Genomic DNA, 19390 nt, shown 5'->3' with positions numbered 1-19390 from the left:
TTTTCACTGACATTCTCAGTCTTAAAGCCCCACTATTAAGTATACTAACTAGTGAATAGCTTCTTAAATTTGTGTTTCAGTGATTGGTATGTTTTTCTTGGGGGTGAAATTACAGGAGTATTTTCCAAATACTTTGTACCTCTTGGACTGTCAAAAGCTACTCTTTTTTTTTTTTTAAAGAGTATTACAAAGAATTTCCCATAGTTTTGTAGATAGACCAATTTAATTTGTCTTGTTGCCTGGAGCTTATGCCTCAACCTGATTGAGTTTCATTTTTCAACCTGCCGTTTACTTGGTTGTAAAGAATGTAAACACTATGTTTGAAATTACATTAATTGTAACTGTACTAAAGTAACAGCAAGCACTAACATATTCCAGATTATACTTTAACACTGGACTATGGACCTTGTCATTGGGTCAGGAATAATTGTAACACTGGGTAGAAGCTCTTTTTTTAAAGATTTATCTATCAGAGAGAAAGAGTGGGAGAGAATCTTCAAGCAGACTCCCTGCTGAGCATGGGGCTTGATCCCACAAACCCGTGAGATCATGACCTGAGCTGAAACCAAGAGTCGGATGCCTAACTGACTGAGCCACCCAGACGCCCCTGGATAGAAGCTCTTCCTATAGCCTGTTGCTAAGGCAACAGTTAGCTATAAGCAGACACATTGTACCCTGAACAATAGTGCCAAAATCAAAAAGAGCTTAGGTCATTTAAGTTTCCTGGTACTCAAGGTTACTCTCAGTTCAGGATTCTTTTTAGAACCCAAACCCACTCTAGCATTAAATAGTGTTTTTGTACTTTACCTCAAATTTAAATTTTTTTCTATCCTACTTTTCTCCCATTGAAACAATTCTGTATTCTAGCCAGAAGTGTGGAAACTTAAAACCTGACTTGTCAACTCTAAATGAAGCATTCTGCCTGAGTGAATTTTTTAAAGAATTCTGATGCAAGGTTTTGAGGTAGGGCATACATTTTCAATATGCTGAATATAGCTTTTTAGTGTGGCACAGTTCAAAATGCTTAAGGTTTTACTCTTACGTTAAGATGTTAACCTGGTATTTTCCAATTAGTGGTTTTCTGGCTGCTTTTTACCCTTTTTGTTTTTGTTATAAACTAAGGTTAGCAGAGAAAACCTTATAATCAGGCTTTGGAATTAGAATATATGAGTATTCCACCTGTTTTCACACAAGTTTTCAATCATTTCTTGAATGGTTTGGGTGTTCTGGGATACTGATTTGTGTAACTAGGCTTTTTTTTTTTAATGCTTCCATAGGTATTCCCATCATTTGGAAAATAGTTGAAGGCAAGAGAATTTTCCTAAAATTCTAAGAGTGGGAAAAGATTTAACTTCCAGGACCGCTCATTATAGCCCACTTTTATCACCAGTAAAGCAGTTTTTACAAAGCAGCACAGGACTCATAGTAATGTCAACCCAGAGGCAGTGAAGGCAAAATGGAAGGGACAAAGTAGGGAAACTAAATCTCTGGTATGCCAGATCTAACATTAAGGCTGTGGATAGTAATTCCCCATAACCTACCTGAATTATTCAGGACTAATATAATAGAACCATGTACAAATGAACAGAGTAAATTGGAGAAGACCCCCAGGACTTGCTTATTACAGTTTCATTAGCTGTGTAACCTCTGAAATAATTTGCTGTTTTTGTTTCCCTACCCACAAAATATGGAGGAACCATTAACTTTTTTTTTTTCTTTTTTAAGTTGGCCATTAACAGATGGGGAGGCAGAGGCCTAACCACGTAGTGTACTCAAAGTTGTCTGGCCATTATTGCCCAAGTTTGACTTGAAACCTGCATCTCCTATTCTCAGTGTTGTGTGCATACCTTCTTCCCCTTGAAGAAGAAAAAAGTCTTGAGTATCTACTGATAAAAAGGCCCCACGCTAAAGGTGTAATGACAGCTCTCAGACTTGAGCGTTCATTACCACCAAGGAAAACATCCCTGGTTATCAGATTGGTGACAGGTTATCACAGGTTAACAGCATGGACTTTAGGTTTAAGAAAGATCAGCCTTCTCACCCAGAATATTGTTTTGGGTGTTACTTCACTATTGTTTCCTTACTTGTAAAACATATTTAAATGCTTACTTAGCACAATACTAGTATAATGTTAAGTAGTCAATAAATGTTAACATTACATATCAACTATTTTGTTAAAAAACATTGAAAGATGAAGGCTCTCTTCAGATCATACTTGCACCAGTTACTGACTATGATCTGAAGCCCTCACACAGGTGGCTTTTTCCCAAGAAAAATGGTAGGTCTGGTTCATAATCTACAATGAAATGTGGATTATTCTACTTAAAGGTAAGCCTAGAGGAAATAAAACTGATTACTGAAAAATGTGCTCTGTTGTGCTCCTTAGTGTTATTTGAAAGCATTTTTCATTATCTTAATAGTTGTCTTAAAACAGGTGTGCTATTTGCATTAAACACCTGAAAATATACCCACTACACGAAGTTTTCCCTTTTAGGGCCAATGCTTGATTGTCTCTGGGCATATTAGCTCATATTTCCTATCTGTCTTTCAAAAATTTGCTTTTAAATTATAATTGATAATCTCTTAAGGAAACTTTTGATTAGTCCAAAAGACTGAAACAAAACGTTAGTAAGCCAAAATAGTTGATTCTCATTATTAGTAGATTCCTTGTTTGCAAATTCACAATCACCCAACACCCAAAGTGATGCTTGCCTTGTTTCAGTTACCATACTGTAAATAAGCATTCCTTCTGTGGTCCAGTTAATGCTAAGTTTTTCACATTTTTGTGCTTATTGGTGATTTTCCGTTTAAGATGGCCCTCAAGCCTAGTGAAGTGCTGCCCAATGTTCCTAAACACAAGGCTGTAATGTAACGACAGGAGTTAGTGTTGGTTGCAAGTTTAACGTTAATGAATCAACAACATAAGGTCTTTAAATAGAAACACATATAAAACAAGGTTATATATTGACTGATAAAAACATGACCCAGAGGGTCAGAGGAACCTTTATTTCCCCTATGAACACATGGTTCAATATTAAAATTTCATTGTTTAGAGTAACTTCATAGAACATTACTACTTTGAATAACAAAGTGTACCTTCATATCCCTTCTCCCTAGAAATAACTAAAAAGATTTATCTTACATAAAAGCCATGGCTGCCTTAAGCTGGTGCTTTCTCCTACTCTAAATCAGAAATGGGAAGATAAAGAGCAGATATAACCCAAATCTGAAGTGCTGGTAAACACATTCTGACACCAAACAGGACTGCTGCCACTATTTTGATCTTAACTGATCTTGAAAGTCTTGTGTTCTCCATTAATTAGAACTTTTAAGATGATGTAGGTAGTATACTTTATCATCTTACAGCTAACTATTCTTGCTGGTGGCCGCAGACTTTTACTTCAGATGTTTTTACAGGTCCACTAGTTAAGATCCTTCTATATTTTATGTTAGATCAATAGTAAGCCAATTTACCCATAAATGTTATTTAAATATATGTTTACAAATTCTCCAATAGTCCATGCTGAGTATTTTCCATAAGTGAGAGCATTTCAGATTTGTTTTGCTAACTGTGTTTAAACTTAGTCATAACAAAAGCAAAAACTTACTACATAAAAAAAAAACCCCAATAATTTACAAACTTTTGGTTTAAGTGGCTAGTTCAATACATTGTAAATACTTCTTGATTAAAAACAAGACCTCTACTGTCAAATCTTACACTGTTAACAATTTTTGTATGAAGTCTAAATTCTGCCAATTATATATATAATCAGATATATTTCCTAGGTCAAAGTTGTGGCTAAACTCACTTTTAAAATTTAAGGTTCCAAGCAGTGGGGTTGGTTTTCTCAACTTTGAGCAGCCTTTTCTCCCAATAGGATGAATCCCTCCTATAACAACCTGTGCAAATTTCATCCTAATATCACATTGTATTTTAATTACCAATTTTTCACTATCCCATGGGGGCTCCTTCACAGCCAGAGACGGTCTAATTTCTATTCAACTGGTATCTATAATTACTGAATGTTAAATCTCCAAATACTCTATAATCTCATTTAAAATCCTCACATTCAAAGAAGAAACTTCTACCAAAGCTTTGGTTTAGTTTGTGCCAAATCATTTTTAAAATTTGTAGCTTTGAGGCATTTTATTATAAAAAGCTAGCACTTGTATACATAAACAAGAACTTAAAATTTGTCACACATTTACTTCATTTTTTAGCTTGACCTTCTAGTAAATCTTTAGCTTCATTGATTTTGGCTGCTATATAAGGAGATCCTCCTATAGGAAGAAAGAAAAAAGGAATAGTTATAATACGGCTTCTCAATTTCTGCTTGGTGAACACTCTCGTTTAAAGGATTCCTATTGCTTATCTGAGAGGTGGAATTCGCAGAAACAGCATTTTGACTTTTTAAAATAACTATGACACAGCAACCAGATGACCAAATATATGGTAATATCTTTGACAATGGGAAATGAAGTAATTCACATGAAGATTTCCACAAAAATGGCACCTTTAAAGACTTAAACTGATAGAAATAGGATTAAAAAACCCCTACATATGTGACCTTGAAATAGTTACTATTTATGATGATTGTCATAAATGAGCATGAATTTATTGTACTATGTTACTTTGAAAATGTTCTCAGAGGTTTCTGAGCTTTGTTGGAAAGCCCCCCCTCCCACTATGATTTGTAGTCTTTTTCTGTCCTTTACAAAGGTTTTTCTCTCTTCCTGTTAATTGTGCCTTATGATGTTGGGTGCTTTCCTACTACTACGCTAGAGCACTGATTCTCAAAATAATAGTTCTCAGAGCAGCAAGCATCAACATCCCAATAAGAAAATACAGCTTTACAGGCTCCATACTACACTTAATGAATCAGAAGCCCTTCAATAATAGAAGCTAAATTTTGTAAAGGAGGCTACTGCAGTCCAATACCAAACAATCACAGCCCTGTTTAAACTCAAAACATTCTTAAAAGGGCCTATGCGTTTTTGAGGATTTTGGGATCTATATTTTGGTATTCCTACTAATTATTTGCTTTCAACACAAGTCTGCTTAGAAATATATCAGAAACAAATCTTACAGGTTTCTAGATATGGATAGAAATGGATAATGATTAGAAAAAAGTTTTAGTTTCCTTAACTGAAACTTAACATTTCCTTTAATAATATAGACCCCCCCCACCACCAAAACCAGCAGTATTGATAGTATTGACTAGTAGAAGTCACATTTTATCACTAGTGCAGATCTGAAAATGGTAATGTTATCACTACTTTCAAACTAACAGTAGTTACTAGATAAGCTTATTCTATAAATTTTTCATTCAGGATTTATTCTTTTAAGACATTGGAAAATGGATGGATCCAGCCTGGGCAACAGTGCTCACAGATAGATTTAGGCATTTCCCTTGAAATAGGCAAGAATTAAATATGAAATTGTTCTAGTAACAGTCACTCATGTACAAGAATTTAATGGCTACTTACCCTTGTCTGGGTGGTTTAAAAGCATAATTCGTCGATGAGCATCTCTTATTTTTCCTTTATTGGCAGTAGGGCTAATTTAAAAAGAAAAAGGTGTAGTTTACTTCTGGATCACATCAAAAAATTGTACATAAAGGCCAATTAAAGATACTGTGAAACTGGAGTCAAGTCAACACAACAATATGAAAATGGTTTAGGAACCTCTTCCCTAACATACAAGGATGATGAATCTTCTGAATCAGGGAACTAAATAGCTCCTTAGGAAAGTAAGGCATTTCCCCCTTTTTTTTTTTTAAGAGATTTTATTTGAGAGCATGAGAGAGCACAAGTGGGGGTGAGAGGGAGGAGGAGAGGAAGAGGGAAAAGCAGACTCCCCGCTGAGCAGGGAGCCTGACATGGGGTTTGATCATGACCTGAGCCGAAGACAGACACTTGACTGAGCCACCCAGGCACCCCATAAAGTCATTCATAAAAAATTAGTTGAGGGGCACCTGGGTGGCTCAGTCGGTTAAGTGTCTGACTCGATTTTGGTTCAGGTCATGATCTTGGGGTCCTGGGATAGAGCCGCTCTGGGCTCTGAGCTCAGCACGGAGTCTGCTGCTCCCTCTCCCTCTGTTCCCACCACTCATGGTCGCTCGCTCGCTCTCAAATACTAGTTGAACTTTATAATCATTATAAAAAGCATGTTTAAGTATCTGGAAGTGGAGAATTTCACTACAAAAGTTATAGAGAACATTGCGCGCTGCAACTTTCGGTTTAAAAGTATCTGAGTGAAATAAAAAGTGCTTATGTGCCAGTGTGCCTTCTCAATGTACTTTTGTAGGGAGTGTTTAGATCTTACGATGTATGTTAACACTATTATAAGTCTTAATAAAAGGTCTTTCTACATTTGCTCATAGTTCTAAGAGTTGTACAAAAATGTTACAAATATTAGAAATTACCTTACGCCTAGTATTAATGCTGCTTCTCGTTTTGTCATTTTGGGTTCAAACCCACCTCTATAATAGCCACCACTGAAGGCCTGAAAGGAAATGCATCCGTAAAAATAATTAGAATAAACTGAAAACTGCTAAAAAAAAAGTGTTGAAAATGTTCATAGCAGAAAAATTAAGACATTTCAGAGAACCTTAACTGCAACTCTTACGTCATTTTAACTTTATAAGTAGCAAAGAATATTTTAATGATTTAAACATCCCTCAGAAAAACTATCTTAAAAATGTAAGACAAAGAACAGTGCCTCAAAGCCAGTTCTTGGAATAAAGGGAAGATTATTCCATGTTAGCTATGTTATAGATAAAATTTGATCTACGAGGGGTGCATGGGGGCTCAAGTCAGTTAAGCATCAGCCTTTGGCTCAGGTCATGATCCCAGAGTCCCAGGATGGAGCCCCACATCAGGCTCCCTGCTCAGTGGGGAGTCTGCTGCTCCCTCTGACACTTCCCCATCTCATGCTCTCTCTAAATCTTTAAAATTTAAAAAATTTGATCTAAGAATATGTTAGAAAAACAAGTGCTTTAAGAAAAGGATTTGGAGATCTTTTCAGATGAGTGGTTTAAGGGTATTTTGAGGTTAAAGGTAACTACTAAAACAAGACTTTAAGATACGTATTGAGAAAATCAGGCTACCAGGTCTTCTGACCTTGTTACGTCAGAGATGATATTGGTAAAATCTACCATCACCCTATTCTGTCACATTCAATCACAACAATAAAAATAAATACTGAACAAGCTGTCACAGCCAAACATCACATCCACTCATACTCTATAGCCTACTTAACTCCAGTGCTACCCAAGAATCTTATTAGGGAGTGCCAGGGCCACACAGTTAAGAATGGATCACCTCAGACCCCTAGATCTCTCCGTGTTTGTCATGCAGAGCGGATAAGGGAAGGCAAGAATTTGGACAAATGCTGCAGAAGTTAACAGTATCTAAACAATAAAGTGATATTAATTTTCATGATACTAGAATTGCGTTAATACCCCAATTCTGTCATACAAAACATTTTTTTAGGACTAACAATATTACAAAGCTCAGAACTTCTAAGAAAACCCTTTTTGTGGGAAGGAAGAGAAGGGGCCCAAAGCAATCTCTCAGAACTTGATGGATGTTTGGAAATTTACCCTCTTCAAGTGTGACTCTAGGCTTCATATACAGGAATTAGAATTAGCAAAAATGTTTAGTAAGTCTTACAGATTTTGGTAGACTCTGAAAAACTTGTTTTACTTGCGGCTCCATATGTTTCATGGCTTGCAAAACATAACGGCCTAAAAACAAAAGCAATAGACTAATTAAGAAATCTCCAACCTCCCCTACTTCACTTCCACTCCCAAACCATAAACAAACCTGCAAATCCTGCAGCAGCAATGGTCAGTCCAACTGCTACCACTGTACTGGCCTGGTAAGGGGAAGCAGAGTCAACAGTTTACTTCTGGAATTCTCACCCTTCCCTATCGTACCTATTGTCCCATCCCAAACTCATTACAAGTTTTATTTCAAAAGGAGAAACAACTTTTAGGAAGTAAGTAGTCTGTCCATGATCCTTTAACTGCAACTTTTATCTCCAATTCATTGTAAAGGTATGGGATTTTCACTGTGAAAGACAAGAGCGAGTGGATTTGCTTTTACAACAGTGAAAAAGATTACCCTCCCTTTGAAAACCTCTCACCTCCGGGCAAATGAAACCACATTAATGGTCATAAAGAACAATGGAAATAGAGTTTCCGCTAGAGAAAGAACTAAAGTCACTGTAGAATTTTGACAACACGTTTCAACGTTAAACGTGGGCTTAACAAGAATAGCTTTTCACAGCGCCTTTGGCACTGTGGCGTCTTACGGTCACTGCACAGAGGCCCAAATGTATTCAGGAAAAGATGTGTCGGCAAAAGCCAAGGGGAAGGAACAGCAAAGTAGAGAAGGTACTGTGAGGCTGTATCAGAGGAAGGGCAGATATAATCAAATGCGTTTCCACTAATCACTGGGCCTCTAGGACGACGAACCAGGGGCTGGAACCCCTTGTAGAAGGGCCATATGAGAACATAAAAGCCCTCGAGGATTGAGCCAACAGCTTTGTGTCCTGGAGAGCGTGGCTCTCTGGGGCCCTGTATCTCCAGCCCAGAGTCGCAATGGGGAGACAACCTCGGCTCCCCTCCTCCGAGATCGCGACTTGAGATTGAGGCCTGGGCCCGAGATAGCTACGGAGACCAGAAGGCCGCACTCACCATGGCTCTGGCTCGGCTCCCCGGCCTCCACCGAGAGCGCGGTTCATCCCAGCCCAAAGGCCGCAGCCACCAACTCCCACTCCTCTACCAGACAGCAACGCGACCACCACCAGCCGACACAAACCGACCAGATACGGACGCCCCAGGAAATACGACAGTAGCCGCCGCAAAAAGGTCGAAAACTGTCGTAAAAGGGGACGCAGTGGGCCAGAGGGAAAAGGTCGCTCAAGCAGTGGGCAGGTGCAGAACACGACTTTAGATTGGTTGAAGGGTGGGCGGCTTGCCTCCTTACTTGGGCTCAGAGCTGGGGCTTCTCTGTGTTTTGCACTTTGCTACCGGGCCGAAGGTGCTTGGAAATTCCTGTGGGGAAAGGTATTGGTGCAGAAGGGCGAGAACAAATACTGTGTAGCCTTACTCAGAACGCCCCCCCCCCCCACTTTTCATCAAGTCCATTCGCCTTTCATTTTGTTTATAACTGTCAAGGGTAATGAATATCCTTAAAAATGCCGTAACAGTTCCACCGTGAAGCCAAATAAATACGCAACAAGCCAGTATAGCAAATGAGAATATGTCCCAGAAAACCAAAACAACAAACCAAATTGTGTTTCAGGGGTGCTCGGTAGCATTTTCTTAATTAAAATAATTTTATTTTAATTTGTGACTTGACCTTGTATAAATATTTGAGGTTTTGTTTTGTAGAATGGAATTATAACTTCAAAGTCAGTTAATATTCTGATCATGGGATTCCCCAAATCCCAACTGAAAAATGCTATTTAAAATTTCTCTTCCTCTCCTCAAAAACTAAGGTTTGGTTTTGCCATTACAGGGCATCAGTTTCATATATCCCTCCATAAATGCTTGAGAAGAGGAAAGTAATGGAGACAGTAATGGAAGTTTTTCAATGTTTGATCAAGTAAGTTTGGAGTTACTTTCCACTTAGAACTTATAAAGTATTAGAAATCGGTTTACATTGCAATGAAATTCTGCTTTGATGAGCAGGTTGCATATTAGACAAGTATGCAAATTTGTTGGCCTTGTTTTCCTCATCTGTAAAAAGATTCTGCCTTTGGATCCTTAAGAATTCATCTAGCCCTGAGAGTTTTGTAATGTAATTTATTGTCAACCAAAATTTCTTATGTATTATATAAAGAATTTTTTATCATGTATATTTTTGGTAGGTACAAACTATAGCATATAGGTTGCTTGAGGAACAGGTAAACGTACAGAAGCCCAGTCTCAGGAAACCAAGGATAGGTAATATAGGGAGACACTTGAAGTGGACAAGGCTCTGTTTTTGGAGGCAAGTCAAAGTAGATGTACAACCTAGTTCTGTCACTAGTTGTATGATTTTGATTAAGTTATTTCTGACTCTGAATTTTCTCATTTGTAAAACAAAGGTAATGATGACTACCTCACCAAATTTTTGTGTGGATAGAGAATTATGTACATGTATGCTCTGCATGTAATTATCACTCAGTGTGTTGGCCATTATTATGAAGCATGTTGAAGTACAAATTGGTGTGCAGAGGCCCTCCCAATTCTCATGATACCTCACTCATGGACGTAAGTCTGGTAATCTTTTTCCTTCCCACTAAGGACATGGAAAGAAGCTCTAAAAGTAATCTTTTGAAATTTCCATCAGCTGATGAATGGATAATCATTCCTTGCTTCTTCTGGCTTCTGATGACTGCCAGCATTCCTTGACTTGTGACTCCATCATTTCAATTTTCAAGGAAGGTCAGTATCTTGAAATCACTCTCTACTCTGTCTTCACATTGGCTTTCTTTGTGTGTAGAATCTCCTCTTCCTTTTAAAGGATACATATAGTTGCATTTAGGGTCCAATCCTATAATCCAGGATAATCTCCCCATCTCAAAATCCTTAATTTAATCATAGCGGTAAAGACTTTGCTATGTGAGAGGTGAGAGTAGAAAGAAGTGTTCTTGGTTGTGCTTTTCAAATACTTTTTGACCATGACTCTTAGTAAGAAATACATTTTATATTGTGACCCAGAGAACAAATACATACTTGAACACACACACAGAAACACACACATGTGCACACAGAAATACACATTGAATTTAATGGGTATTTATTTATTTATTATTACTTTTTATGACTAGCACATTTTTTTAAGTGCTTGAAAGGCAAACATAGTTTAGAGCATATAGCAGAGAAAGTGGTAAAGGTTCTCCAATAGAGAAGCTACTACACCAGAGATTTATAGTAATAGGTACAAACTATTCAGACCTCTTAAATAGGAATATGAAAGAATCTTTGAAAGGAAACAAAATCTTATATAATTTGGGGGACAGATCCGCAGCCTCATCAGGTTAGGAAGACTTGACATTGCTGAGTCACTTTCTACATTGATTCTATATTGCCTTCTTCACCTTTCCTTCTCAGTAATCAATTTATATTCTGGGACAGCTCAGTGAAGTGGCTCATTAATATGTACCCATAGAGCTCTGAATCTAAAGTGCTATGTTCTATTACTAATAGAAATCCAAGTATCAGTGAGATCATTCTTAGGTGGGTATAGCCAGGAATTCCCACGACCACTTACCCTGAAATGAAAACGACACTCTCAAATTAGTTTAAAATGTTATGCACAATCAAAAGTGATTGTTAGAGATGATCTCTCAGAGTGATGTAACCTATCATTACTTCTAGATCTGTATTAAAAACAGCAAATGAGGGGCTCCTGGGTGGCTCAGTCAGTTAAGCACCTGCTGTTGGCTCAGGTCATGATCCTGGAGTCCTGGGATCCAGGGATCCAGTCCCGTGTCAAGCTCCCTGATCATTGGGGAATCTGTTTCTCCCTCTCCCTCTGCCACTTCCCCTGCTTGTGCTTGCTCTCTCTCTTTCTCTGTCAAATAAAATAAATAAATAAATAAATAAAAACGGCAAATGACCTGACTAGAACCTGAAAGAAGATGGCATAGGACATGAGAAACTATGGGAATACTTAGAATACTAGTAGAGCTGCAGACATCTTCAGAGAAAAGCCTCCTTATTGACCATCTCGTTAAAACACACTCCTCTGCTCCATTCAGAGCTGAGGAGTTTGCTGAAACCAGAGGTGACTCAGGAAACCGGGTAGTCTCCTGCTTTCTGCCAGTCCAAAGCAAACTGCTGTCTGTCTGCATGTCTTGCATCCTGAGCCCTCAAATAACTGCTCTGCGACGTTAACAATGTCAGAATTCTAATTTGCATTTCTTGTTCTCAGATATTGTTGGCAGAATGTTTGTGCTTTTCTTTTCTTTTTAAGAATATAAAATGAATGTTTAATTCAGCATAGAAAAAAACGGAATAAATGTTCAATAAAAGAATAGTTACATAATTTGTTTTGTTCTCTGTACAGTCGACATAATACTAGTACTTCATTGCATTGTTTTAAGAATGAACTTAATGTATGTAAAGCATATAGTATATAAATAAATAATTGCTCAGAGAGCATATTATTTTTACTTCAGCTTATCTCCTCAACCCTGTAACCTCTAATTTAGCCCTTTCCAGCTCAAGTCAAAGTTCTCTGACCTGGCCCCACAATTCCAGAGAGTCTCATTATTCTGTCAATTTTTAGGCTCCAATGAGATGAGATTCCTCTGTCAACCTAATAGATACCAAGGTAAAGTATTCCTCTGTGTCTTATTTCTCACAAAGATGAGTTCTGCTGCATCGTTTTGCAGGTATTCAGTATGTCTTTCTGATGGACCTAAATCCATCTTCAGCCACAAATTGCCAACTCTAAGGAATTAGGGCTGCTTGGCCTATACCCCTGGTTTGTCCGTTTCTCTTTTGACGGCTAATTTGTCCAAGTTTTCATTTACTTCCTCTCCCTTGGGATTGTGCTTTTCTTTTTTGTCCTCTCAGAGAATATTTAACATCAGAGTTTATCAGAGAAAGCCAAGTTTTCTCACAGATTGCTAAATGATACTTTGTCTTGCCAATGGCTGAACATTCAGATAACCAAGAGACAAATTTCTTAAAACATGATATATTACAAATACGTTCTTGCAGTTTTGAGATACAGCCTTCTGAGACTCCATATTCAATCCAGTGGGTTCCAAATGGATCTAAAAGGGTTCAGTTCAATTGGAAATTGATGTTGGGTGCTACAGTCAGTTCTAAGATAACCAAATTGGAGAAAAATTATTAAAACTATATGACTGGATCTGGTTTTAGACTTTTAGGTAAGTTCACCTTAAAATAATAGGATTGTGGCATGTGGCAAGGAAACAGAACTTCTGATCAGTTATATGTCAGAAATCTTGGATGGATTTGAGAAAAAAGCAAACTTAAGGGCCCATGCATGGGCTTTATCTTACTCTCTTGCAGAGGCTGAATGGGTGAGAGGGTAAGACCACCTTTCTGATGCAAAAGAACAAACTCTTTCTCTTTTCTGCCTGAACTTGGATCAGTTCTGTGACCTTCTCTCTTGCCACAATATATATCTGCTTTCCCAGGGCCCTGGAAGCCATTGCCCTGCTGGTTTTGGAGTGTATTCAACCAAGAATCAAGTTTGCTCTTTTTGATACATAAATCATTTGTCTGATGAAGCTTTGGGTGTGCTTCTTTGTCTTTGTCATCAGCTCCCATTGCACTTGAGCAAGCTTTTCCTACTACATCTTCCTTTGCATTCAGTAATTCCTTTCAAAGTTTCTTGATCTTTAGCTCTTCAAATGTTGTGTTCACAGAAACTCTCTGAAGGGTTTCTACGTCCATCCCACAGCCAAATTTGCTGATCATTAGTTGTTTCTTCCATTTTGCTTATCCTTTTTACCATCTCTCTTTTTTCTCAGATAAGCTGTTTACACCTCTTCCAACATTCTTTGTTAAGTTTTTGTTGCTTGGAATTTTCCTCATGGAGTCATACAATTTGTTCTTGCAGCCATCCCAAGAAATGGTTAGAAAAGACCAAGGTTCCAGAAAGATCATTAGGTATTTCTCCAAATACTACATGCTCTATCCAGGGGAGCTTGAGTGGAATCATAACCAGCAGTTCATACAGCCACTGCTGTGTCTCTAATTGGTAAACTTCTAGGGCCTCCTTTGCTGCATTCAGGTTATTTGTCACAATTTTTACTTTTTTGGATAGTGCTTCGTATTTCTTTTTGAGGTTATTGGTAATTTTCTTTTCTTCATCTAAGTCCTCCTCAGTGTCCATCCTTTTCTATCAGAGTGGAAGGGCCAGTTCAAAAAGACCCATATCACAATTTGTTGGGCAAATAATATCATCAAAAACCTCATTATGAGATTCATATTCATCCTCATCACTCTCCCAGCCGGATTCTTCTTCACTTGATTCATCATTATCCTCAACTTCATCAGCATCTCATTCAACCTCCTTTTTCTGCATCCACTTACTACTCTTTTAAGACTTCCATGAGGAAATTAACAAATTTATTGTTTTCTCCAGTGGCAGCTTGGAAGCCCATACAGAGTGACTTTTCTTGGTCCTGGAGCTTGGCAATTTCATTCTTTTTCTCTTCCATCTCTTTAAGAGTTTCATTTGTTTTCCATTGCAAGTCCGGTTCCTCTCTGCCTCATGAATTATGTGCTCTTGAAGTATATTCTCCTGTTTTTCACAGTTCTCGAGGAGAAACATTTCTTGAAATAATGTGACATGGTGCTGGTCAGATCATTTCATCTGAGTATCTAGTTTTAGTTTCTGATGCCTTGGGAGATAGAGTTCTGCGTCAAAAGCGACAGTTCTTTGATCCTGTTGGTCAAATACTGTTGCATGTATAAGTGTTTAATGTCATCCCTTTTGGTAATCTCCAGCTTCCACATCAGTTGGATCTGCTTTTTCAAATTCCATTAACTTTGGAGTATCTAGGCTGAGTGTTGATGCCTTTGATGATCTAGACGATTAATCTCATGTCATCAGATCACTGTCCTTTCCAGAAGAGAGTCTGAGGAATCCTCCATCTGAGCCTGCAAGACCCTGACTTTTCATCCTGACTCAAGTGCTGTTGCTTAAAACTAGGAGAGTTTCCTCATCATACTGAAATCTCTTTTCTGGAACTTCTGGGTATATCTGGGGGATTTGGAGAATAGGGATATGCTTGGATATGTGAAGAATCAACTGAATGCTCTTCAGTTCTTATACCAGGCACTGTATTTCCTTGATGACAGCCACTGTGAGGTCTTGAAGAGAGAGGATGCACCTGTTCATGTGCATTTTCTTTGAATGGGCCATGGGATCTAGGTGTCCCAGTTTCTCTTTCTTCTTTGTGGCTGAGGTATCTTATAGTATAAGGCTGTCTTCAGATTAAAGTCTCCCATATACAACTGGTCTCCTTGATGGCTTCAGAATCTTTGGAATCTTCATAGTCATCATCAGGTTTACTCTTGTACAGTTCCTTCCATTCTTTTTTTTTCACTGCTCAATCTTAAGTTGGGCCCCTTTCAGCTTTTAATATGTTTCTTCCTTTTCTCAATTTGATTTTTCACCATAATTTCTCTTAGGGTTTTAGGTAGAATTTTTTCCCTTTTTCTATAATTGATTATTCTGGCATACTAATATTCCTACCTGTATCTTTTTTGATATCCTTTCTTTCAGCTCCCTCTTTTTCAATCCTCTCCAAATTGCTTGTTCTTCTCTCTGATTGACTTGCTCATTTGGAGTTGGAGTACTTAGGGGGATTCACAAGCTGATAGGAGGATATCTTGTGATCACTTTGGCATGGCATGAACCACAACAGTAGCATTTTCCAATGAATCATGAAATTTATTCTGTAGCTTCATGAGGCCAATTTGATATTTCTCTTCTTCCCAAGCTAATTTCTTTCCCACTTGTTGAATTTTATAAGCTGTTTTTCTGCCAATCTCAGCATGAATTTTGGAATCTAGATCAAAATCTGTTCATTTAAACTGCATATGCTTTGGTAATTCTTCATTCATTTCTAGAAGTTTCCAAAATTTATTCCTTAAAGCTTTGAGTTCTCTCTTTCCAGCCTTTATTCTCCCACTTCTTTCATTAACTTGTTATGTTCTCTTTTTCTTCTGGCATTCTCAATACTGTAGGCTTTAGGATCTTCCATATCTTCTGGAGTTGACTGTGCTTCAGTTCCTAACCTGGGAGACAGCAGTTTGGCTTTGATGGCTTTGTTTAGCTCAAATTCAGAAAATGTGGTGAAAACAAAATATTAATACCTGTTCCAGTGGTCACCAAAAAACGGTCATCAAAGCTAGGATAGATGCCTTTAATCCATAACCATAATTATTGGCGTGCATATTGAAGTGCCAGTAGTCTACCATATTTGTCAATGAAGGATTTTTTGGCTTAGAATACTAAGACTTGAATTTCTCTATTTTGCATTCCACAAAACATCAGTCCGGGATGCTGAAAGTGATAGTTTGGTTGGGATTATTCTCTGTGTCCTCAAGAAGAAAATCAGAATGCTCATCCTTCTTTTCTCTGATATCACTGCTTTTGTCATATGGGGGAACTCACAATGATATGGAAAACCAGAGTCATAGCCACCCAAAGAAACCCAGAACTTCCTTGGCTCAGAGTAAAGTCCACAGAGGATGTGACAGGGAATTGATGGAATAAAGATTTCCGGTAATGGCTCCTCTTCCTCCTCTTGACCCTGGAATTCCTTTTCTCCATCTTCTCCCATCTCTGCTGCTAGCCTTTTCCTCCTTTCCTTTTCCTTTGACTCCATTTGTTTCTTTCTCTTTTCTGTTTCTATTAATCTCAGAATCTTAAATTTGACACTTGAGAAATGGAAACATTTTATGCACGTCTTTGATTTCCTAGGAAACAACATTATGATCTTCCTCTTCCTCCTTTGTTTTTTTAAAAAAGATTTTGTTTATTTATTTGAGGGAGAGAGAGAGAGCAAGCCTGAGCAAGTGGGAGAGAGCATGAGCAGGGGGGAGGGGAGAGAGAGGGAGAGGGAGCAGCAGACTCCCCACTGAACAGGGAGTGCGACATGGGACTTGATCTCAGGACCCTGGGATCATGACCTGAGCTAAAGGCAGATGATTAACTGACTGAGCCACCCAGGTCCCCCTTTTCCTCCTTTGTAGTTGGAAATGGAGTTTCAAGAACATGGTCATTCTCACAGATAAGCAGTGAAGTACTTTCAGGATGGGAGATTGAAGACCATGTTAACTGGCAAACACATCCATATTATATAATATAATCGATTGACTTATAATCCTTTTCTACCTCAAAGAAGAAGACAGTTTGATCTTTACTCCCTGTAGCTAGAATTTCTCCATCATGTTCCTAAGCTAAAACAGTGACACAAACAGTATGGGATTTGAAAACCTGTTTCAAATGAATATCTGCATTTGAAATTTTCTTCTGTCCTACAAAATTATGAGTCATTTTGGATCATAAAGTTCAAGAATTTGAACAACTCCATATTTGAATTCTACAATAATCTGTGTTTATGTGTAGCTAACCAGTCAGGGTACATAAGCAAGGGCAGTACCTCCTACTTTGAATTTCATTTGAGCCAAAGGAGTTTTGCTAGCAGAATCATAGATTCGAACAGAGCAGTTCAAGGCAGTAGTGGCCATGAGATACATGAGGGGAGAGATAGCCAAGGCTTCAGTAGTTTCAGAATAGAAGGAGAAGAGGCATTCTGGGTCTTGAGTCATATTTGAAGTTTGAATTTTATGTGTGTTTAAATTAAATTTAATTGAATGTTTTTCTTTCTTTTATTATGTTAATCACCATACATTACATCATTAGTTTTTGATGTAGTGTTCCATAATTCATTGTTTGCATATATCACCCAGTGCTCCATTTAATATGTGCCCTCTTTAATACCCATCACCAGGCTAACCCATCCCCTGACCCCCTCCCCTCTAGAACCCTCAGTTTGTTTCTCAGAGTCCATAGTCTCTCATGGTTCGTCTTAATTGAATGTTTTTGAGACAATACTTATCTTTACTTCATGAGACATATGCTGGTCATTTCTATTTCTTAAAAAAATGCTGGGAAACCCTTTAAATTCACAGCCCACTAATTTGTCATGATTGGAAGTATGGAAAGCCTCATGCCATAAGATTCCACACTTGGAAATATGATGCCAGGCAAATAAGAGTTGTTATTTTCCCTAAAAATTATGTGGCAGGCATTGTGCTATATTCTTTATGTAGATTATTGCACTTTATTCCATGACAGTAATACTTATTTCTGCTTTGCAGATGAAAATATTTTGCTGGATATATTTATTTTTCCCTCCAGATCCCTTCTCAAGGTTAGGAGCCTCTCTCTTCTTCTGGCTTAGGATTCAGTTATATCCATGATCAGAAGATCAGAAGGTAGGAGGACAGTGAGTTAATGATGTTCATTTCTCCATCTTCATTCCTGGTGGTTGCCACAGGCTGATTGAGTTTGTCCACTGAAGAATACAGTTTCTGTTGCGTGTGTGTTCAGGTAATTATTCCCACTCCTTGCTCCTTCAGGTCTAAGAATAGTAATGACTTCTTTGGCCCCAGTGGCCTTACCATACTCAGGATAGTTGGCCCTCATTTGTGAATTTCTCTTAATCTTGTGTGTACCTTTGTAAACAGTCCCCTTATTAAATTCTCCTCAGTTACTCCATTTGGGTATAGTTTGCATCTGTTTCTAGCATGGATGGTGATTATTATAAGAAGCTACTTCAATAATTCAACTAGCAGTTGATGGTAACAGTGGAAATGGAAAGAAGGGCTGGACTCCTGCTTATGTGTTCAAGAAAGAACCGATAGAATTTGCTGACGGATGACATGTAGTATGTGAGAAAAAGAAAGGATTCAAAAGTGACTCCAGAGCTGTAGTCTCGAGCAGCTGGAAGGATGGAGTTGCCACTTAATGGGACTGGAAAGACTTCGGGAAGAATAAGCTGGGGAACTTTCGTCATGTTAAATTTGAACTTAACTAGGTATCCAAAGAGTGTTTTCACATAAGCATTTAGATGTATAAGTGTGATGTCAAGAGAGAGTTCTGGGAGTCATCAGCCCGGAGATAGTCTCCAAGGCCATGGAACAGATGAAATCATCCATTGCCTGAGTGGAGAGAGAAAGAAGAGGAATAAGGGCTGTCTTGTAGAATCTTCCATGTTTGGAATTCAGGGAGATAAGGAAGAACCAGAAAATTAGATTGAAAAGGGGTGACTAGCAACGAGGTGAGTGTGGTGTCCTGGAAGCCAAATGAAGAAAGTGTTCGGTGGAGGAACTGTGTAAAATTCTGCTAACAGTCAAAAGAACAACTGAGAATTGACTACTAGAGAGATCACTGGTGACATTTCTGTCAAGAGTTTCTGTTCTGTGTTGGGGACAGAAGTTTGATTGGAGTGGATTCAAGAGAGGATGGGAGGAGAAAGAGTAGAAATATGGATTATAAGACATCTCTTTCAAAGAATTTTGCTGAGGGCGCCTGGGTGGCTCACTTGGTTAAGCGACTGCCTTCGGCTCAGGTCATGATCTCAGGGTTCTGGGATCGAGCCCCGCATCGGGCTCCCTGCTCAGCGGGAAGCCTGCTTCTCCCTCTCCCACTCCCCCTGCTTGTGTTCCCTTTCTCACTGTCTCTCTTTCTGTCAAATAAATAAATAAAATCTTAAAAAAAAAAAAGAATTTTGCTGAGAACGGAATTTGAGAATTAGGATAGTACCCAGAGGCAGAAGCAATGTAAGGAGAGTTTTTTGTTTTTGTTTTTGTTTTAAGATAGAAGAAATAAA

General features: G+C 38.3%; 1 protein-coding gene, 1 long non-coding RNA gene and 1 pseudogene across 2 annotated transcripts in view; 1 reads left to right on the top strand and 2 right to left on the bottom strand.

Annotated features, from left to right (window-relative positions):
• Nucleotides 1-3038: 3038 nt before the first annotated feature.
• DNAJC19 (DnaJ heat shock protein family (Hsp40) member C19) lies at nt 3039-8873 on the bottom strand. Its single transcript, XM_025878185.2, has 6 exons — nt 8703-8873; nt 7828-7879; nt 7675-7748; nt 6426-6505; nt 5488-5558; nt 3039-4281 (listed from the first exon to the last, which is right to left on the bottom strand). Exons 1-6 carry the CDS (start codon nt 8703-8705, stop codon nt 4211-4213), a joined length of 351 nt encoding a protein of 116 aa, XP_025733970.1. The 5' UTR covers nt 8706-8873; the 3' UTR covers nt 3039-4210.
• A 1517-nt stretch (nt 8874-10390) lies between these two features.
• The window catches only part of LOC112822085 (uncharacterized), a 712470-nt gene continuing 703470 nt past the window's right edge, over nt 10391-19390 (top strand). The window contains exon 1 of the long non-coding RNA XR_012379506.1: nt 10391-10439. This is a non-coding gene — a long non-coding RNA (uncharacterized lncRNA). The remainder of the gene's footprint in view (nt 10440-19390) is intronic.
• Nucleotides 15573-18574, bottom strand: LOC112819735 (cilia- and flagella-associated protein 44-like; annotated as a pseudogene).

The sequence above is a fragment of the Callorhinus ursinus genome, unplaced genomic scaffold (assembly GCF_003265705.2).
Source record: "Callorhinus ursinus isolate GAN/ISIS: 27379988/994484 unplaced genomic scaffold, GSC_fseal_2.0 scaffold1, whole genome shotgun sequence".
NCBI classification, from domain to species: Eukaryota; Metazoa; Chordata; class Mammalia; order Carnivora; family Otariidae; genus Callorhinus; species Callorhinus ursinus.
This window is presented reverse-complemented; position numbering and strand designations above follow the sequence as displayed.

Coding starts and splice junctions, on each gene's coding strand:
- DNAJC19 (XM_025878185.2), bottom strand. Junction 5,559..6,425: donor GCATTAATACTAGGCGTAAG/GTAATTTCTAAT, acceptor TTTTTAAATTAG/CCCTACTGCCAATAAAGGAA. Junction 4,282..5,487: donor TTTAAACCACCCAGACAAGG/GTAAGTAGCCAT, acceptor TTCTTCCTATAG/GAGGATCTCCTTATATAGCA.